At 36.2% G+C, this 23,922-nt stretch overlaps 1 protein-coding gene across 1 annotated transcript in view; it reads right to left on the reverse strand.

Annotated features, from left to right (window-relative positions):
- LOC109095769 (small G protein signaling modulator 1-like) overlaps positions 1-21,428 on the reverse strand; it is a 32,693-nt gene extending 11,265 nt beyond the window's left edge. Inside the window, 7 exon segments of the mRNA XM_042750996.1 lie at positions 469-614; positions 1,664-1,731; positions 1,851-2,003; positions 2,364-2,526; positions 8,809-8,884; positions 20,787-20,830; positions 20,966-21,428. Of these exon segments, the coding sequence (XP_042606930.1) occupies positions 469-614; positions 1,664-1,731; positions 1,851-2,003; positions 2,364-2,526; positions 8,809-8,884; positions 20,787-20,830; positions 20,966-20,984 (669 nt within the window). The 5' untranslated portion in view covers positions 20,985-21,428.
- Between the last annotated feature and the right edge of the window lie 2,494 nt (positions 21,429-23,922).

The following is a 23,922-nucleotide window of genomic DNA, read 5'->3' on the forward strand; positions in this document are numbered from 1 at the left end:
CAAATTGGCTATGTCACTATATATTATGACTTCAATGTGACATGCAATTGACTGACTATAAACTGCTTTTGACCCCTGACATTTCCTTGAGGCACGGTTGAAAACATCAAGTGAATTTCAAATTTGAAATGGCACTTCCATCTCGTTCAAATGCAATTTGTCAATTTTGCTAATTTTTGTCAAATGTGAACAGACTATATTAATGTCTTTATAAAATTAGCTCTTATTTTTGACCATTTTAGGAACACACCATTTTAAATATTGCAGTGTTTATGAATTCTTGGTGTAAAGTGCCATAATCCAGAATGCTAAGATCAATACATCACCCTGCACATTATCATTTTGAAGGTGATGTATGTAATTTCTGCACAGCACCAAATAGAAATGCACATTTATTTGTACACCTGTGATAAGATAAAGTGTTTCAACTTACAAAAATACAAATTTATTCAATCACAGGTCACTCACGCAGAGGGCAGGTCTCTTTGTAGGTGAGTCTTGTCGGCAGTGGCCACTGTGAATACGATGCCTTTGCACCAACTCGTCAGCTGAAGGATCTGTCCAGAAATGATCTGCCGTCTTCATTTTAGTGTACTCTAACGCACAGGGGCCCACTAAAAAAGAAATAAAGTTGAAAACGGATTATCTGCACAATGCCAGCAATACAAAAGAAACAATAAGAGAAACTAGCTCCGTTCCAAAACCTAGTGTGTTGTTCCAATCCCGTAAGACCTTTGCTCATTTTCGGAACACAAATTAAAATATTTTTGATGAAATCCAAGAGCTTTGTGACATTGCATAGACAGCAATGCAATTGAAACGTTTAAAGGCCCAGAAAGGAAGTGTTCAACCTTAAAAGGGATACTCCACCCCAAAATGTAAAAGGGATGCCAAAAATGAAAATTTTGTCATACACTTACTTACCCCCATGTTGTCAAGGCTCCAGAAAAGTTTATGAAAAAAACCGCATCGTCCCATAGAAGTAAAATACCTGTCAAGGTCCATCATCGTGAATAGTCCATCAACCATAAACAGTAACATTATGAAGCGACGGTTATAATTTTTGTATGCGAATAAAACAAAAATACCGACTTTATTCAACAATTTGTCTCCTCTGTGTCACTCCACATCAGTGTAGTGCTATTTTGGCGAATCTGAGCTGAAATTAGCAAAGCTTAAAAATGAGCTTAAATTGTTCCGAAGACAAACAAAGCTTTTACGGGTTTGGAACGACATGGGGGTAAGTGATTAATGACAAAATTTTCATTTTGGGGTGGAGTATCCCTTTAATGTTATGAAGCTAAGAAAATACTTTTTGTGTGCATAGAAAACTAAAATATGGACTTAATTAAACAATTTCTTCTCTTGAGTAATTAATGACAGAATTTTCATTTTTGGGTGAACTAACCCTTTTACTAACCCTTTAACTAACCCAACTTAAATAGTGGATAATCTAAAATAACATAATATATAGATATATTTCTTTTTACCAATACTATACTTTTCAGTAGTTAATATTTCTCTATTTTTTTCCATTGAGCTTGTGAAAAAATGAGCTGATCACTGACTTCACAAGGTTTTAAAACAGTGAAATTGACAATATGTCACCAGATGACCTGTGGCATTAAGAATGAGAATGATTTCTTAAAAAAAGCATGTCTACCTAACAAAGAGGCGAGGATAGGGCCGTCCACAGGATCCATTAGGATAGCCTCCTTCTCGTAAAACTTACTGAAACAACATTAAAAGTAACTTTAATTTATCATAATGCAAGCTGGCAAGTTTGATTGTACCTGAAAGAAACGGGTCAAGCTTGCTTGTTCTTTATATCTCTATCCCACCTCTCTCACCTGCTGTTTTCCACCAGGTACAGTACAATCTTGTCCAGCACTTTCTCAATGAGTGCTGTGTGGATCCACAAGTGTCTGACAGCCTGAGGCGAGAAGTTTGGGACTTTGGACATCTTACGGTTGCTCTCGCTGTAAGAAATAGACTGACTTCGTCTGAAGCAAAGAACAAAGTTCAACAAACCATTTGTAAAGCATCCAAATCAATTCCCATGTAGATACTTATGTGTTTAAATGAACATTTGTCCACTAGGTGGTACTACTAAGCATATTACACTTTCCAGAAATAATATTTGCCAGTGGACATATGTTGGGTTGGTTATATCTGCTATGAGATGCAGAAATATATATATATATATATATATATATATATATATATATATATATATATATATATATATATATATATATATATATATATATATGAAATATACTAAAGTCTGTTGCTACCGTGTGTTCTATGTTTTATTGCTTTATTGTATTTTGTACTGTTGTATTGGAGGTGTCTGTTCTCACTTGCTTTCAAAGACCAGCTCCAGCTCCTGGGCTTTTCTGCACAGCTCCTCAGCTGGAGGGAAGCTTTTGCCCACTTTGGTGAAGAGTGCAGCTATCTTGTTGCTTCGTAGGAAACCAGCAGCTCTCCTCTTCAACCCATGAAGCACACAGGCTTCAACAGCAGCTACACACACATTTACACAAACAAAATGGACAATAGCACATAAATGGATCATTTTACATAAAGAAGAAAGAGCCTTTAACACCAAACAGTGAAAGGCTTTTTGTGTATGAGAAACAATAAATAGGGACATGATTGCAAAATAGTGCTGTGAAAATGCGGGAATAAACACTTTCAGGCACTCTTCCACAATCTACAATGCTGTTCAGACTTGGTAGTTAAAGTTTTTAGTGTATGATAGTGTACATATACAAGCATACAGTATTATTAGTAAGACATAGTGTACTGTACAGTCAGCTGGTCATTACCGCAAAACTATCCGTGAGACACAAATGTGAAATGGAGGGTTCCTAAATGGGTTAATTTTAAAAAAAAGACTACCTTACATTATAACACAAATAAAATAAAACTCTAAAATAAAAAAAAAAAAAAAGAAAACTAAATCTTAAAATCAGAAGCAATTATTCATTGTGTGAGATGTCTAATGCATGAAAATTGTACATGAACTGTCGATTTTACAATTAAGCTGTAATTATACAAATACATTTGGCCGCAGAATACCGCAACAGACAAATCAAAATCTAGACATCTACAAATCTACAAAACTAGATCATTTCTGAAAACATTTGAATATGTAATTGAAAACCTTTAAATATGTAATCAAACTAAACGCCCAGACAAAGAAGGACAGTGAGATGGATCATAAATACATGGACTGAGAGACACATACTGTAGACTCAGACACACTGCACTACGTGGCAGTGCCTGCAAAGCTGATACTGAAGCTCTCTTGGGACTAATCTTGTGAATCTGCTCGAATGGGGTCGGGGGAAAGCCTGTGTAGCCATGGAAACCCTCACTGATCATGCTCAATGAGAGCTGGGTAGGGCTCTGGAACAACATCAGCTGTTTTCTCTCTCTCACTCTTTCCTCATCCTGTCTTTTTCTGTCTTTTCATCTGTCCAATGTATGACTTTTTGTTCTCTTTTATAATCATTCTTTGTGACAGTTTCGAAATTAGGCTTTCTCATCTGACTCCAGCTTTATGGCACTTCTTCTCCTGTGTTCTGTTTATAATCTTTACAATCTCCTTCTCTGCCAATATCAGAGTGTGACTTTTTGATCTTCTCCTCTAGTCCATTATTCGTGTTCTAGTCTCTGATGTGGCAGACTGAAATGCACAAGAGATAAACCAGTCTAAAGCTCAGGTTAAAATCTCTTAATTCACAGAGATGTACATCCATTCAAACACAGCAGCTGTTTTCATCTGATGCTGTATTCATCACTCCTCTTTGACCAGCCTAAATGGATTCATACCGAAGAGAGAACACAGATAAACATGAGCAGGTGAAATTAATGAGCAGTAGATGCACAGACCATCAAATAGGTTCCAAAAGGTCTCACACGTTTCTAAAGACACACTAACTAATGAGAGGATCTTTAGTTTATTCAATATAGCAGAATGTTCTTTTTAACATTTATGTATTCATTTTATCATCATGTCATTCATAGCTCTGTACTGTTTTTTGCACGCTGGTGGTGGTGGTTGAGGAGAGATCACCCCATATGATTTGGCGCTTTGGGTGTACAGCAATACACAATAAATCACAATAAAAATATCTCCTTAAATAATCCGCAAAATAACATAAATAAAAGTAGTTGTTTACAGAATCCGCAATATATCAGAAAGGAGAAAAAAAAGCTTCACTACAGTGACAATAAAATAGTTCTCTGTATGAAATTTTAAGTTGTTTTTCACTGAAAACTGTCCCTTCAAGGTGTCCCAATACATAATGTACCAGGTTTGACGACGATTTAACTTCAGTATCATCGGCTCTCATATGTCTAGTGACTGAACGCATCAAGAATGAATGTTCTGAATTGCACTATTTTTTTTATTGTGCATTTATTTGAAAAATGTAAAGCACAGGAAGTAAGCAAGCAGGCATGGATGTGGATCTATATGCAGGGCATTTAAAAGTATGATTAAGGGAACAAACAACAAGCAACAAAAACATAAGCAGAAAGGCACAATTACATTCAATAACAAGAAACTAGAGAAACATTAGCGCAGATTAAACACAATGAGTAATGAGTGACTAACAAGCAACAGGTGAGACAGATTTGTCACTATAGCAACAAACAAGGGTAGCCATGGTAACAAACAGCCTGTAAGAGCAACCTGGAAATTTTGCTAAACATGTCTTGTGTTCCCATCAAAGAAAGAAAAACCTATGGATTTGGAAAGACATGATGGTAAATAAATGATGACAGAATTTAAATTTTGTCTAAACTATTCATTCGTGTTTGATTTCCTTTTCTTTCTTTTTTGCAGGCTTTGTTTTACTTTCTACAGAATAATCTGTGATGAAAACTCACTCTAGATGCCTGATGGCCTGGCTGCAAAGTAGGCCTAAATTATTTTTATTCTGACTGATTCTCAATTCAGTCATTTAACTATGAGAATAAAATGACAAATCAGTATGCAAGAAAATGAAAGCAGCTTCATCCCAAGGTAAAATGAAAGGGAACATGCAGAGACAAAGAGACTGCACGATGAAGAAAATTATATTCCAGCCAAATAAGTTTCCAAAGCAATATTCACAGCAACATACAAGCCCCACAACCCATTCTGTCACAGGAAATGGCACAGGGAGCAGACGGCCACCCCCAACCCTGATCTCAAACGCTCATTAAAACTGTAATCACACCACCAGCCCTAATGGTTTCTAATCATACCGTTACAGTGCGAATGAAATGAAACCTGGATATATATGATCTCCTCCACTCCCACTGACCAGCACTTTCCACTGCAACATAATGATGTGAAAGTGTCTGGGTGACGAAAAGCATGCTTTTAAAGCCACACGTAATTTAGAGGCAAAATTAAAAGATGTCTTAAAATCCCACAGAACTGCACACAGTTGATAATTGTGTCCCATGTCCCTGATGATGAGAAATCTCAGTGTTGACATTTCCATCTGCAGTGTGTAAACATCACTATAATCGCGATGGCTAATTACTCCCCCATGGGCAGCCAGCAGAGCCTGGCTACCCTCCATTCATCTCCTATTATCTGCCAGTGCCTCACTAGAAGAAGCAGCAATATTATACCACTACAGTGATAGCATAGACACTCCTAATGTAATTCATCCATTATGACATAAAGATTAAGCGTTCTTTCTTTTCTCTTCCAGTATCTTTGCTTTTGTCTTGATTCTGTTGAAAAGTGCCTAGAGGAAACTGTTATTGCTTAGAGGTTGTTCTTTCTTAGTTCAAGGGATTTAATAGAGTTCATGGTGTTCTTTCATCATTTACTCCCCTCATGCTACAACACTTTCTTTCTTCTGTGGAAAACAATTTCTTTAAATAACGAATATTTTTAAGGATGATTTAACCATTTTTGTCCAAACAATGAAAATCAGTAGGATCCAAACCAACATGGGACCCAACTGACTTTATTTGTATGTATGAAATCCACAGAAGAAAAAAAGTGCATACCGATTTGGAATGACATGAGGGTGGTTCATCTCAAGGGGCTATCCCTTAAATAAATTCAATTTATCCCTTTAAGTATCAAGTTTGTCTCAGATTTTATTAGGAGAAATAAAAAGACACAAATGAGACAAATGTTAACATACAGGAAGCTTTTTGAATTTGAGGAATTTTATGAGAAACGTTGAAATGAGTTGCATACTTTGGTACCTTGACACATCTGGGCCAGCAATATTATTGTTAAATAAAACTAAAACCATAAAAAAAAAAAAATAATAATAATAACAATTTATTTCAGCTGTTGCCAAGGCAATATTTCACACCTTCCTTTAGTTTAAGTAATAAGTAACTAAAACTAAAAACTAAACAGGGATTTAGAAAAAACGAATGAAATGACAAAAACACAACAAAAGTACTAAAACTTTAAAATGAAAAAATTAAAAACTATAATAGTATATTTTAGTAAAGTATAACTGCTCTGGGTATAGTCTGAGACTCTGAAACATCTGAGACGTCTGCATAAGTCAAAATATCCATTTAATTTCACTGCTGATGAAATATTAAAAAGATCTCATTTGGAATTTTTTCCTGTAGTTGCCTTTTCTATGACCTCTTGGATTTTAGCCAGCAGAGGTTCAGCGATGTGGCAGGAGATAGTTGAGAGGACTTGAGACACAGACAAAGCAGGGCACAGGAGAGTCACAATGAATCAGAACTCAATGAATTACAGGAGAGTAAACAACCGGCTGAAACCAGAAACCAGCAATGCACACGGGCCCTATAATCATCTACTGAATCCCACTGCCACTGCAGGAACATAATAAGTTAACAAGGCCATTAAGCAAAAGGTATTTTTCAAGTTACTTTGCTTAGTGTTACTCAGAAACACCACAGTGTGGTTAAAGAAAGATGCTCCACTAGCTGTTTCTGTGAGCTTGAACTGCAAGGTTTTGTTGATTTTGTTCTACCCTGACAAGACACTTTTCATAACAATAATCGCTTGGATGCAGAGTCTAATTTACACATATTGCAAACCTGCCAACAGTGTTTGACCCCTCACAGAGCTGTGCTGATTAAATTCCAGGGAAGGTGGTATGGTTGCCAGCATCCTGGAGAAATAAAATCTGTTTAGAAAATGTAAATGAAAATAAATGTAAAAAAAAAAAGCCTTCAATTAACAGGCAGAATATGACCTGGCAGAAATTGGATTTTTAATGACTATTCAGTTATTCTGTTTATGCTCTGCTCGATCATTAAACATCATGTCATGGTGCCTTGATGTGAATTTGCACAGCAACAGAGAAGATGCACGTCTCATATTATGTGGTCAGATTTTCTGCTGACAAACAGCGGGCAGCACTTACTGCAACAAGATCAATTACACATTCACTTACTGGTCCACTTACATTGAAATTATCACGCTATGTTTATCTAGACTAAATAAACATGACACTTCTCCTTTTTGACATTGATGTGCTTTGGCACTTTCCAAGCCCTGTTAAATGCTGAATGTTCGCTCTACCTGGAAACCAGCCAAACCATCAAGCTGCCCATCATTTGGCAGATACTGAAACGGAGATGTTTCCCAGAGCCTCCAATGGAAAAGAAAAATGATATCTCTTTAATATCTCAATTGTTTCTCCTTGAAATTATTAAATGTGTGATATTAAATTGAGAGCAAATAGAGAGACGAAAATTCTGAGTTGCCCTCACAAGAATAATTTACATTTTAAAATATATTAAAATAAAAAGCAGTAGTTTTCAATTCTAATAATATTTTAAAATATTATTGCATTTAATGTATTTTTTGATCAAATAAATGCAACCTTGGTGAGCAAAAGAGACTTCTTTTCAAAAAAAGACAAAAAGTACAGATCCAAAACAGTAATATATGGGTCAAAGATGAAAAAGGGTTTTCAAGCATCAAAACAAAGAGGTGTAATACAGCTTTGGATCGTTGTTGTTTTCCAATACATATTTAAAAACTAATTACTTTTTACCCCAAATACTAATTACTTGTAATTTCACATTTTCAAACATTGCCATTATCCTAAAAAAGTGTCAGTAAGAATGTTTTGCTCATTTAAAATACATTAAAATTCAGTATGCTCATTTATTCTTTTATATATTTTAATATGTACAGGTCAGAATAAGTATGTTGTTTCAATTTTTACTTGCATCTAATGTGCTTTCTATGTATATAAAATCACATTTGTACATTTCTTATGATGCAGACATTTAAATGTCTTTGACCTGTATATAAGTTCTTCCAAGATTAAACTTTCTGAGCTATGCTATCCACATTAATTTTATAACTCTATACAAACAATGTAGGTTTGATTTTACTTATTTAAATGAATCCAAGAACTAAAGCCTAGTTAATATTTTTGCTTAGCACTGTCAACCCAATGTGCAAATACTTGTAAAGAATTTTAATCCAATTACATTTATGTACAGTAACTGTTTCATAAAAATTATTTTAATTTTACACAATATAAAATACACAAGAGCTTTCCAATATTTTTTTATGACATCTATTGTGTATTGTTTAGATATTTTTATTCTGTGTATAAAGGTAGCAGATAAAAAAAGAATAACTCAGGAGCTGCACCAGGTGATGCAATGTAGGTGGAGCTGTTTGTAAAATGAAAAAGCACTTCAAGCTAAAACTTTCCTTCAGGCCGCAATGCCTTAGAACACCAAAATAAAGCATAAGAAGGTACTTGTGGTTAATAACAAATGTTTCTACCAACACATTTCAGTTCAACTTTTGTATGTTCAATGACTTACCACAGAATGAGACAATATGGCTGCTGTCTTCATGAACAAACTTCCTTGTGACTGCTTCCTCCATGATCTGCTTGACCTGTGTTACACATAGAGACAGAAGCTGGCTGGGTCAGCTGAATGGAAGCAGCATGATGAATTAAAGCAAAAGTTCTACAGCTTATTTTATGCATTGTGGATGTTCCCATGATTGTGAATTCTGTGGAACAATGCAGGTCTCATGAATATATTCTCTCTCACAAGTACTCTCATTTAGTGCCATCAAACACTCAAAGCTGAAAAAAGAACCTCTGCCATAAATACCGGGAAAGAGAGAGTGTATACGTGGGAAGAATGCAGACTGTGACTCACCACCCCTGACTATTAAGAGGAAAAGGAGAAATTGAGAGTTGGCACGCAGGATTTATGCATAAAGCGCTTCCTCATCGTGACTGTAGATGGTGGTTCTACAGTAGGAATCAGAGCTGCACAAGGCACAAGTGAACTAAGCAGCTGCTTAGGGCTCCATGGCCACCAGGGGGCCCCCAAGAGTACATGAAATGGCTTGATTTTTGCCTTGTTGTTAGAGGCTATTTACATTAACTCTGCCCACCAATGTGTGAATCGGCAAGGCCTGTGTATCACCAGCAAAGTCACGATACAGAGGCCATGATACGATACGTATCACGATACAGGACTGCACTGAATTTCACCTCAGCAAAATTTAGTAAAACAGGTGTTTATTAAACACTGCATACTATAGGGCCATTTCTAACAATTGGCAGAGCAGGCAGTTGACCTCTGCATAATGAAGGGCCTCCATAACTGTACCACAGTACAATATAGATAATGGCATATGTTTCATGTTTACATTGGGCACTCCCCACCAGATACAATATTCTGATTGACTGCATCTTGTTTTTAAGCCCATAAATAATAATGTACTCATTCTAGTAAATTTATATTGTAATGTACTCATACTAATATATTAACAAATATTTTTTACATTGCTGGTAGGTTATCATTGCAAAAATTAACACACTTTCTACATAAAAAAATTAAAGGAGTTCTAAACTAATGCGCTGTCTTTACTGTATCTTAAGCACACGTTTAGTCACACAGATCACACTGCGTGCACACAGACATTCAGTAACACAAACTTTTAAGCGCTGCCCCGCAATTTTATCAATAAAAAAGCTTAATCGCTCAAGAGGAACAAGGAGCTGGTAACATTGTTGTTTTTAAAGGAATTAAAGCCACATCTTCACTGTTAAAACAGAAAAACAAGGCAAAACGGTGGTAATTCATACATACAGCCGCTCTCTCTCTCTCTCTCGTATAAATAAACACTTAATGAATTACACTTTTCTGAGAATAGAATATTGAAGTGGAGATCACTAAACTGCAAGCTAGCTGGTGTTTTCAGAAAGCAAGCTTATCTAGAGAGGAGAGATCGCGCGTACACATGGTTGCCAGGTTGTCAAAAATAAGTAACACACTTAGCAGACATTTCCGTATTGCGCAAATGGGAAGTTCTGTTTCAGGGATTACGTCTCTTTATATCAGGTAACCCCGGTTGTGTTCCTCTGTGGCTAAATTAAACCTTGTTTTAGCCTATATATTATGCTCTATTCATTATTTTTTAGAAACCTTGCACTTTTCTACACCGTTTTAAATGGTGTTCTTATATTCAAATTAAGCGCAGTCCAGTGCTGCACACATGCCACAATATCGATACAGGGCCAGCTGTCGCACAGCTAGCTGTTGATTATCTCGCTTATGGTCATTTGCCAGCCTTCAGATATTAAAGATGTTAATAATATTTATATTGCGCTGCAATATTTGACCGGAACAATAAAAATGACTGTTATTTTCATCAGTTACAACTTGTGAGATGTTACTATGGTTAACAATGTTTATAGGAAGTGCATTAATATAGAACGTGATTAAACTGACCCTGGAACTACCTGTGCAGTTAAACGAATTTAATCAACACCTGCCAGCCAATCAGAATCAAGTATTCAGACAGACCATGGCATAATTCTGTTTCATAAACTTGGTACTAATAACACCTTAACATTATTTACCTTTGCCTACATTTGGGGTCTTTGCTAGTATATTCCAATATCATTATGCCTCAGTTAGTTAGTTATATTTTAAGAGTTGTTGTTTTTTTATGTACAGATGGCTTGCTGCTTTATATAATATGTTATGTTGTTAAAATAACATTATTTTCTGTAAATGCATTTTCTGCTGGTTTATTTAGCTACTTTTCAGTACCCCACATTATATACCACAGTACTGTAAGACTGAATGTTAAAGTGCAAATTAACACCTGACCACTCTTGTGGGTTTGCTACTGTTACAATTAAAAATCACAGAATGGTAAAAACTTGGTGTGATGCAAGCAACACAGTTACAACAAATAAAACTGGTAATGGGTGAGTTAGATTTATAGGGGTAGGAATTCCTAGGGTCTTGACTAGACTGCACTGCACACACACACACAGACACACACACACACACACACACACACACACACACACACACACACACACACACACAAGAACATATACATTTATACTATACATATAAAGAAATACACATTCCACAGATTTTGTAACTTCGGGTGAAGGTAAATCACAGTTTTGTGCATTCGGAATCTAATATTGGCCTAGTTTCAAAGACAGATAAAATTACACTATACCACTCAAACCCTTCACTTGCACAAAAGCTTGTTTTAGCAATCTCTGGTCTCCCCAGACTGCAAGGGTCTGACTGAAAGAAATTAGCCTGCTGATTTGCTTGAGGAAGTGGCTAATGAAAATTTCCTGCTAAGTGTGTTTCCTCTGTTGATACGTTGGACATAACAAGAAAGTGAGGGCAGGGGTAATGTGAAAGTAACCCTGGGTTAAGCATTGTTTTACACTTGCAATTATGAAAGGGGTTCAGCACCCTCCTGTTTCGTCTCAAGTCTTTCCTTATTAAATATTAATGGGTGTCTCATAGTCGCAAAAACTGTCATGCCCTTTTCAGTGTTAACATCAAAAAGACAAAAAAGTCAAACGGTGACAACAAATGCTCCTTTGTGTTTTCCTCCTTTTTTGTCTTAGTTTTTAGTTTTCTTCAGACATCAAGAGTGCATTAACATGGTGACATTTCCACATACGGACAATATATTGCTCAAAAGATGCCCTTTCTTAACTCTTTTTTTTTTTTTTTTTTTTTATATATATATACACATTTCATTATTAGCATTGTTTCAGATGTATACTATACACACAAAAGATTTCTATTTTAAATAAATGATGTTCTATTGAACTTTCTATTCATTAAAAATTATGAAGAATATATCATGGTTAAGCAGTACAACTGTTTTCACTGTTGATAATAATAAGAAATGGTTCTTGACCACCAAATCAACATATGTGAATGAATAAAAAATCCCATAATGCTACTGAAGAATAATGGCTTCTGAAAATTCAGCTGTGCCCAGTTTGAAATGAACAGTTTAATGAACCAGAATCAATTTCAATGGTAAGGTAAAACATGAACAGTGTTCAAATGACCCCGGGTTAAACTCAAATGTGAAAAGCCCATTACTGTGAGTCATAGCCTTCTTCTTTAGCATTCAGATTGTGGATGTACTGTGATTCAGATATTTACTCCCTGACCTTCTCTTCTATTTCCCCATTACTAATGCAGCAGGTAAACACAAGCTCTTCAGAGCAAAACCTGTGGCCCTGACCCTGTTGCCCTAAAAAAAGAGTCACAGCCTTTTAAGGCTTTTTCTTCTGAAAATCTGGCATTTAAAAATCCCAAATCAAACAAAAAAACCTACAAGTAAACATACATTTCAAACAACCTGCTTAATCAGAATAGGCAACATTACTCTTTTGGTTTGACAGAAGGTTTGAGATTAAGAATTGAAAGCGCTTAATTATTGAAAAGAGATCAAGAATTGAAAGTGCTTAATTATTGAAAAAGACTTCCTACATTCACAGATGGTGAAATCTAATCTAGTGTATTGATTCTTCTCACTATCTTATTCATAATTCTGAAACATAGTAGCACATATCTGTTCTGATCAGCTTAATCACTAGAGTTTGAACCACGTATGACTCACCTGAGCGCTATAAATAACTCCAGAGGTAAACTTTTCTCCTCCTCCATTCTATAGATAAACACCTACCTACAGTAAACCTCCAGAGAGAGACATAGAGAAAGAAGGATGCAAAGGAAACTCTTTTGCTCAGAGACTAATGAATCACACTCATTGGAACACAATAGTATGATTCACAAAGGTACAGATCAGAAACACGACTATAAAACAAATGTCTGTTATCCTTGGAAACAGAGACAAGCTTCGTCAATCCTAAAACATGATGATACCACCAAAGTACAAAATGTACTGAATAGTTTGTAAAGGCTGGCTCTGTCATTTTAACTTCTTTTGCAGAGTCTCTTGCAAACAGCTTTTACTGTCCTTTGTAAGACTTTGAAACACAACATCTGAAAGAGAATCTAAGAGACATATTTGAAGCATCCAATAGAAAGAAGGACAAAACTAAATGATACTGCAAATTGTGCTGCTTGAGTAGAGGTTGAAGAAAAGTATAAGGTCATGTTTCATGCATGTTTAATCAAGACAGCCAGCTGGAGTATGCATACACTAGAATGAGGAACAAATCCATGAACTGATGAGTTGAGCTGAAAAACAGCATTCCAGGTAGCCTTGCTGATGAACTCTTGAGTCCATCTTTCTGGAGGTTAGAAGTTCTTAAAAAGTCTTACTTTGTGGTTAACTCAACGCACAGATATAAAGAGCTCTCTATTATAGGGATGCACAAATCCAATACCTGACAGATACTGGCACTGAGTGATGTTTTTAGATGGATCAGGCATTGGTTGAATGTAATTAATTAAAAATATTGTGTCTTAGTCATAAAAACGAGAATCTGTGCTCTATATATTTCAAGTTTAATAGGGACAGTTATCTCTGTTAAAGAAATTTTGCTATTTTTAAAATGCTTTTATTCCTGTGATGGTAAAACTGAATTTTCAGCAGCCATTACTCCAGTCTTCAAAATAGTTAGGCTGCTTATATTTTCTTGTGAAAACCATGATAGATTTAAAGAATTTCTTTAATAAATAAAAAGTTCAAAAGAACAGCATTTATTTGAAATGGAAATCTATAGCATTATAAATGTCATAAAAGCATTCATTTATTTAAAAAAATCTATTTTAGACAGTTGGTGTAATTATTAGGGCTGGGAAAATAAATCGATGCATCGCGAATCGAGAAATGATTCAGCATCGATTCTGAGTTAATCGTGTAGAAATGATTTCGATCCCAAATGACGTGATTCTTTCTCGAATCGATTCTGAGCTAGTTTTTTAAACAGCAGATGGCACTGCATGCTTAAGAAACAGCCGTACTCTGCTTGTTTTCCATATCTTACACTAAAACTAAAATAAGAATTCCTAAAATTTGAAAAGGTTGAAGTAAAAGGTGTTCACATGTGTTCAATGTGTTTACATTTCTCGCGTCATACAAGCATTCAAGCTGAGGTGAAATTACATGACTCAGGAGCACTCTTCTTCATGACAGCGGATAAAAACCCCATCTGCTGTTAAAATCTAAGCTCAGAATCGATTCCAGAGGAATCGTTAGTATTCTGAAAATCTAAGAATCTGTCCACGAATCGATTTTCAATGCACAAAATGTACTCAACCAAACCAACTCTAAACTAATCCCAAATGACGCACTTATTCAATGCACAAAATGTACTCAACCATCTTGAGTCTGAATTACGGTATTTACACGGAAAACAGCCCCCCCTCCCATTTACGTAATTAAAGCTGTGACAGTTGAGTACACAACTTTTTTTTTTTTTTTTCAGTGTGAACACTAATCACAGTATTTACACGGAAAAACAGCATTTAATACTGCATAAGTACACAAATTGGGGTGCACCTAATATTTTAAGAATATGAAGAAATGCCACATGAAAACAAATAAAACAACAACATTTATCATCAGTGAGAGTGCATTGCCAAGTCTGAATAAAAAATCACTGATGCAATAAGAGCAAATAAATCCGTGAAGAAATGTTTACTAATAGTGTCTAAACTCTTATTGATCAGCCTCATTTAGAGTGTAGTGTGTATTGATAGGCATATACTCTATCAAGCTCTGTGTGTGTAAATGTGTATATGAGACTGTAGGGGTCTATTTGGAGCTCTGATGTCCCTGATGTCTCAGCAGCATGACAAAGGTTTCCATGGAGATGGCATGGAAAGTCTCACAGCTTGGGTTGCCAAGTTACTTCCCAAATGTGTTGGCAACACATTGAAAAATGTTGCTTCATCTCTGAGCAGAACCGATGAGTAATTCCGGCTGTGAAAGGGAATGGCATTTGCCACGATTCATGCCACCAGCACAAAAATGATTTGCTGCATATTACCACACTTCATCATGCTGAGAGAGTGAACATATGAATTGAAAGGCTAATAGGTTGAGTGGATTATTACACTACTCAGAAAGAACAGGCAAATTCACACAATAAAAAGCAATTATAGCCCCAGTCGTACTTCAGAGCTGTCAGAAGCCCACAATGGACAACAAATATTGTCATTTGGTGTTATTTAATATAAAAGTCCCCCTGCAGTCACTAATTTTATCTGTTAAAACTCATCTTTGATAATTAAAATGACATATTTAAACTTTCTCTCATAAAAATAATTTCTTTATGTCTTAAATAAAGTCCCAGCCTCCACTCAATCAGACCAGCTCTGACTGACCCACTCCACTTTCGCTCAGGTAAATGAAGTAGTAAATGCTACACAATGGCAAGTGGCTATAGTAGATAAATGGTTATCGGGAATTGAATTAGTGAGTGAATTTATTCAATTATATATTCACTAAGAAGCTGCCACTCATCTTAGTTCATCGCAATCTCACAAAGTCCCATTATAATGTGAATACACTCCACAATTAATGCGTCTACACTTTATTTGTAACAGTGAGAAGATTCATGAGCTTACAGAACCCAGCACTGAACAAAACTCTGGCGTTTTGAGCAATGAGTAGATTCTGTCTAACTTAAACACCTCTGATTGGTCACTGCATTCAGGAAATCAAGATATGCCTGTGACTGGCTACACTGCTTGACACTGCAAAAACCAATGACAAGTGGAGACGTTAGGAAACACGGGCGGTTACAAACCATGTTTTCTTTGGTACACTGCAGTTTTAAGGATAAAATGCTTAGCATGGTGTTGACTGAACTATTTGCCAGTATAGATATACACAGAAACATATTGTGGCATGTTTGTTTAAAGATGCATTTCCTTTTCCATTTACACATATTCCATTTACAATATTTTTCACACTTTAATTAAAGCCTACTTTTTTATTCATAATTATATTAATTGTCATGTGCTATCTAGCAAGACCACAACCACAACCTCCTGGGGGCAATAAACATTTTAAATAAAAATAAAAAATTGCTGCCAAATGCTGCTTTATTAAATCATATTATGCGTGCAAATGATTTATGTACATGGCAAAATGCATCATATGTCAATGCTGCTTCATATTAAATAGTTATGCTCATAGCAAACAAACAAGAGAAAAAAACATTGACATAATGCCAAAGTGGACTTTTGAGGAAAAAATTTAAAAAAGCTAAGAAAGAGTCTGCATTTGCTTGCAGTATACACAATATATAGTTTCACATATAAAATATGTAGCTTCACACCATTAGAGATGCTCTGTGGGTGGTGTTAATCTAAATCAGTCCATGGTCCATATGGCTCTACAGGAACAAGTTTCACATTTCTTGGGGCAGCACATTTCCCATGACATACTGTATACATGCATGCTGTTAATGCACAGTAGAACTGTCATATATATTTTGAAGCCGGACTTAATTTGAGTGTCACGACTGATCTACTGCTTATTTATTCTTTTATGTTCATTAAAAACAGCTAGGCCCCTGTAATGCCTTTTGATATGCTTCTTATTGGTAATTTGTGACATCCTGCAGCCAAATATATTTGCATAATGACCACAAAACTGTTGTCCGATTGTGTGTTGTCCGAGGCAACTCGATTTCCTATACAGATGTGTGAGTATCATCTCTCTTACAGCACTCTGTGGTCCCTTTCTTGTTACAAATCAATTCAACTCAGCCAGTCATTATCTTTGTGGGTTTATTTTGTAAAAAAAAAAAAACACATGGGACCCAGAGTACTGAACATCTTTGTATGTCTTTTTTTATCTGACACACCAAGCTTAGAAATAGACCTCTCTCCTAATGAGCTGATGATCATTTCTGTTAAATAAAGGAGACCCCAGGCCCAGGACTGAAAACTACAGCTTTGAAACATCCTATTTACCCCCGTGTTCTACAGAAAAAAATTCAATGTTCCATAAACAGGGCTATGCTGTTATTAAATTTTTTAGGAGAAACTCACCAAGAAAAGCAAAAGGTATAATTCTACATTATGGCTTTAACATTTTCTGATAATATAATATTCAATTTTAGTTAAAAACATAATAATGGAACTTATTATTGCTGAACAATATTTTATAGCATAATATTATACCCTGAAATCTCAAAAGCAATGACTATGTAGTGGACTAGGAACCATCGAGCACAGATGTCTCCAGACATTTCACAAAATAAATCTTTACGTTACTCTACAACCAGTAGTTTTCAACAACTCAACAAAAATCCTCCAGAATTCCATAGATTTTCCTCAAAACCAGTGCAGAAAATGAAAAGAAAAAAAGAGATGCAGCTACCATGTTGGACTTATGTCTGTAAGGAAAAAAACAAGTGGTCTATCACAACTTCTCACGATTTATCGCGACCTGCCTCTAGTCGTCACTACCGTATAGTTTGTCAAACTAACTAATTTAATGATGTTTCTGTTAACAAACAATTCCATAGCAATTCCATAATTACATACTCAGTTAAAGATGAAGAAAGAGGTTCTTTAAGGACACACTGATAAGCAATGGATTAAACTAGCTGTGTTAAAAGGAAGCTGAAAAGGAAAGGTAAACAAATGGTGGGCTGCTGGGCAGAGTATGGAGAGGCTTTCTGCGCATGACCCTCTCCTTGTGTCAACACAGGTGTGGGCGAGAGAGCGAGAGAGAGAGAGAGAGAGAGAGAGAGAGAGAGAGAGAGAGAGAGGGAGGCACAGAATGAGGCTTTTGTTGCTTTACCTGTGCCCCTCATCTCAGCAATGTAATATCTGTAATAGTGATCTTTCATAATTTTAGTTAACAGCTGCAAAAGGGTAAATATGGACTGCAAATGGCAAATGACTCCAGTTTCCCAGCAGCTATGCTGTAAACACGGCGTGGATCAAGAATACACTGTCATCATGAGCAGCATACAGGGTGAGAGTTCACCTGCCTCCACTCTTCTTGATTAGCTGTCCCAGTCTTCATAATAATGTTTTTCAAGCACTGAAATGTCATTTTTTATGCATCTACTATGATATACTGAGACACAGTGCAATGGCAAATTATATAAGAGACTCTGACTGCCAAGGACCTCAAACTGAAATACCCAACATCCACCCAAAAAAAAAAATTATCAAAGATTTATATTAAATTGGACTCATAGTAGTGTAAGATGGGGGAAGACTTCCCCTGTTAAGAACAATTTGCATTTACATTGAAATTGTAACTAATAAGTTTAGCATGTGCAGGATGATAATGCATAGGCCAATGTGTTATTAAGGTAAATAAAATAGAAAACTATTGATAATTTAATTTAAAATATAGGTTTTAATGATAAGCAAAGATGTTCTTAAATGCTCTCCTAATTCATGTAACTAGTTAATAATAACCCCATTAATTACAATGAGCAGAAAATTAAAAAAAATAATAACATCATGCCACTTGGAGCCTTCTGTGCCAGTTCTTACCCCCAAGGGTCTAATTTTAATCTTTTTTACTTCAAAATAAAAACTATAATTTTTGCTCTACAAATCTAAAAACATGGTTGTGCTCACAAATAGAAACTTTTTTTAACATAATACAATGTCATAGATCACTATTTTTCAGAAACACAAAACAAGATCAGTTAACCTCAAAACTGTTTCTACTGACTGTTGATATTCACATGAAATGACAAAATTAAAAACAGCATAGCCATTTATTTGAAGTGTTGAGATTCAAGGAATTCTTCCCCCATGTTCATTCTTGTAACTTTTTTAATTGTTGCATCATTTCTCATTATTTATACACTGCACCACATGACTACAACAAGAAGGGGTCCATAAAGGATGGCACATTGATCATTTGGCAAAAAGTTATGAGTTATAAATCCACTGTATACACTCATGTCTAAATCACCACCACACAGGATAGATAAGAATACTAGTGTTTGCAATCGAAACTCATAATAGTAAACCATAAATCATCGAATCAGAATCAGAACTGGGCAAGTACAGATACTACAAGACTGCTGTGAGGACATCATCAACAAATTCACACCAAATTCATACAAAACCTCATCCATTGCGCAATTCCTTAAACATACACTCGTGCAAATACACAGACAGAACAGTCCTTGCTTAAGCCAAAAGGATTATTGAAACCTATTAATCAGATGAAATGACTGAAAGGCAAAGACCACACAATGCATTTTGCGCTGCAAAAAGAGATTGGACTGGCCTTAAATCAATACCACAAATAAATCAAAAGATGCAGTGAACAGTGTTGCCAACTCTCACAAGATAAATAAGCAACCGCAGCTTCAAAAACAAGCCCAATATTATTATATTATTTACTATAATCGACATTATTTTATTATCAATTGTTTATGTTAATCTGCAACATAGTAAACTGAAACCACAGCAAAAACATAAGTTATTTTACAAAAATCATCAAAGCGTGAGGGCACCGATCACCTGCGAACAGAATAGCCTAGTTTTGGAGATGAAAAAATGAGAATAAGACAAGAGCACTAAGGGGGAGCTTTATAGCCACATATTTATTATAAAATAAACTCGAACCATATGTATCTATGATTAGTATTAGCCTACTGCTTGTTTATTTATTGATTTAATGATAATGCAATATAAAAATATTTTACGAACTGATTTCGGTTCCTTTCCTCCCCTGCACCGTTCACCTTCTCCCATGTTTCCTCTCCTTCTCTGTTGGTGGTGTTGTTTGTCTATTTACATCTATTAACCATCATCGCTTGGATTACAACGTCACATGTCAATTTTACTTTAGAGGGGGAGGAGGGGGCTTGGCTATTAGCTGCGAACAGACAGTATCAACAATATATTGGGGAAAACCAGCCAATGTAAGCAACCATACTTTTTAAAATAAGCCCAAAACCCGTGACATTTTTTTTAACGCGACTTAACAAAAAAACAGCCCAACGTCGCGTAAAATACACGGATTTGGCAACTCTGGCAGTGAACCTTAAACTGTATTTAACATGTCCAAAACAAGAAAATCTATGAACAAGCACACATATTTTAGAAATCACATTGCAGTTGTAACACACAGAACGTTCTTATAGAGTGCTTATGGGTTCGTTAATGTTACCCGCAAATCTATGACTGTAACAACATCACATTTGAATAAAATAGTCTCTAAAATGTCGTACTGACTATTATATTAAGTCTGACAGGTGCTTGATGGGGAAACCCGATAAACAGCTGTAGCATATTCAAGAATAAATAAATATGTAAAAACCAATAAATAATTCATAATATAGGCTACTGTAGACTGAGATCGCACAGTTAGGCACATATGATTTTACCACAATACAGTAACTACACAATTAATTAAACAGAATAAAAAGGTTTATTTTGCTTTGACAGCTTTCTTTCTGGTAAAATGTTAGCTCCGGTGTTTGGTTAACTTACACCACACATTTTGTCGGCATGTCTGAGTCACATTATAAAGGGCGTTTCAGCCTTATGTTCACTTGGCTTTAATTGCTTTTACTATCATTTACCTCCTTCTTCACGTTTCGCAGCAGTCTCTGGCGGGTCTCGGCTTCTAGAAAAGAAACAATAAATTATATAGCCTACACACACATAGAAAATGAATAGTTAAATATGAGAAAAAGTAAAAGGCAAACGTGTGATGCTGTTTAGAAGTGTTTCGAAAGATGAAAGCAGAATTTTGTCGCACCTGCTGTTGTAGTGGTCATGATTGTGGTATTGAGCTCTCTCGCGCTCCACTCCACTGACGCTTGACTGACTCGACTGGATGAAGACAACGCAGTTCAATGTCTCTGGCAGCAGGAGCTACTGTGAGATCACGTGACCCGCCAGAGCTATTCCTGCAACGGTGGAGATGGCAAACTCCGTGTATCAAGTAGTTCTACCTGGAGTGAATTAACCGTTAGAATTTCTGTTCATCTCAATGGCAGCTGCTCGGGTGTAGTAGTATTGGTTTGTAAATTGGTGTTTTAAACAAAAATTAGACGAATCATTCTTATGTTCGTTCACTGAAATCTCTCCCGGTTAAAGCTCGACTGTTTTGTTGGCAGACTAGAGCATTAGCAAATAGAATTTGGGTACCGTTTTTGAAAGAGCATTTCTTTGGTTGGAGCTGATGAAGGAGCAATTGAACAATTCGCTGTTCTGTTCTAGGAATACGAGACTCAGCGGTAACTGTGCTGATATGCCTGTAGCAGTGTATGTCGAACAAACTCCAAAAAACAACTTCTGTGCGCCCAAAAAAATAAATAATAATTTGTCTGATAAGGGAGATTAACGTATACTTTAACGTATACCGACTTTTCCTGATAATATTTATGTCTAGGTTTTTTATCTGCCGTTTAGAACCATTTACGCCCGATTTACGAATGAATATACGGAGCCCTCACATGGCATGCAGGAAAAGTGCACCATATACTATTTTCGTTCCCTCGATCGATTTGTGAAATTGTGCGCACGATTTATGCACACGACTTATAACTCGAGAGAACAAATTAGTAAATTGTGCGCACGATTTATTTATTTTTTCTTGCATGTCATGTACGGGGCTCCGTATGAATCACTCTTGCAAATCGATTATTTTCAATTAACCTTCCTTAGGGGTAAATGAACCTGGCTGAATCAATTTGAGATTCAGTCTGAAAGATTCGAACTACTCACTCACCCACGTTGCTACTGACTGAATCGACAATGAGAACAAGAAGAGAGTTGTATTAAAGTTATGTACCATAATCAATTCAAACCAAACCTGCAGATGCATCCTATCATTTGAGAACGACTCAACAAAGAGTAGCTATCAACACAATAACAGCACATAAAAGCACAGAAAGTACCATAAAGTAGCCTACCAATATTTTTTTTACTATTTATATTCAGGGTTTAAATTGGGACTGGTTGCCCGGGGCTGAGCCCCGGCACAGACTCCAGAGCTTGACATTACGCTTCATTAACGCTGGACAAGTAACATGATTAAAACATCAGTAACCAAAAATAACAATGTAAACACCAAAACGCAAGTATTATTCAGATTTTATTACATTTAGAGTAAGTGGCGAATAGTGGATATAGCAACTGTATATAATACATCTATTGACAGTATAAGGTTGAGCTGCTGAGGCGAGGCTCACACAGCCTCTCCAGGAGAAATCAAAATGCACAACACTAACACCGTGACTACACCGGATGCGACCATAGACTGTAAAAAAAGATGGACGACACATTTCCTATTCCTTCTATTATAGAAAAGTGAAGCCAAAGCATCTCAGTATGGCCGCTGCCATCTTGAGTAAATGACGTCATTTAGAGCCAGAGTCTGCGTGATAACAAATACCTTAAATGACCAAAACCATCTTTTGGAAAATTGTATTGGAAGTGTTATTTATTTTTTTATTTTGACTCAAATCCCATTCGTTTACATGAAGTGGGCGGCACACCCGGACACAACAATTGCCTCAACAGCTAAAGTCTTGCTGCATCCCAATTCGCCTACTTATACTATGCCCTAAAAGTATGTACTCTTTTTGTGAAGAAAGAGTACATACAAACCCGATTCCAAAAAAGTTTGGACACTGTACAAATTGAGAGTAAAAAAGGAATAGAATAATTTACAAATCACATAAACTTATATTTTATTCACAACAGAATACAGATAACATATCAAATGTTGAAAGTGAGACATTTTGAAATGTCATGCCAAATATTGGCTCATTTTGGATTTCATGAGAGCTACACATTCCAAAAAAGATGGGACAGGTAGCAATAAGAGAAAAGTTAAATGCACATAAAAGGAACAGCTGGAGATCCAATTTGCAACTTATTAGGTCAATTGGCAACATGATTGGGTATAAAAAGAGCCTCTCAGAGTGGCAGTGTCTCTCAGAAGTCAAGATGGGCAGAGGATCACCAATTCCCCCCAATGCTGCGGTGAAAAATAGTGGAGCAATATCAGAAAGGAGTTTCTTAGAGAAAAAAACTGCAAAGAGTTTGAAGTTATCATCATCTACAGTGCATAATCTCATCCAAAGATTCAGATAATCTGGAACAATCTCTGTGTGTAAGGGTCAAGGGGAATGCTACTGTAATGGAAATCACAACATGGGCTCAGGAATACTTCCAGACATCACATACAGGAATGCTACTGTAATGGAAATCACAACATGGGCTCAGGAATACTTCCAGAAAACATTGTCGGTGAACACAATCCACCGTGCCATTCGCCGATGCGGCATGGGCAGCTTACACATCTAGAAAGGTACCATCAATGCTGAAAGGTATATCCAAGTTCTAGAACAACATTATGCTCCCATCCAGACATCATCTCTTTCAGGGAAGACCTTGCATTTTCCAACATGACAATGGCATCAATTACAACATCATGGCTGCGTAGAAGAAGGATCCGCGTACTGAAATGGCCAGCCTGCAGTCTAGATCTTTCACCCATAGAAAACATTTGGTGCATCATAAAGAGGAAGATGCGACAAAGAAGACAGTTGAGCAACTAGAAGCCTGTATTAGACAAGAATGGGACAACATTCCTATTCCTAAACTTGAGCAACTTGTCTCCTCAGTCCCCAGACGTTTGTAGACTGTTATAAGAAAGAAGAGGGGATGCCACACAGTGGTAAACATGGCCTTGTCCCAACTTTT

This window comes from Cyprinus carpio, chromosome A5 (assembly GCF_018340385.1).
Source record: "Cyprinus carpio isolate SPL01 chromosome A5, ASM1834038v1, whole genome shotgun sequence".
Taxonomy (NCBI): domain Eukaryota; kingdom Metazoa; phylum Chordata; class Actinopteri; order Cypriniformes; family Cyprinidae; genus Cyprinus; species Cyprinus carpio.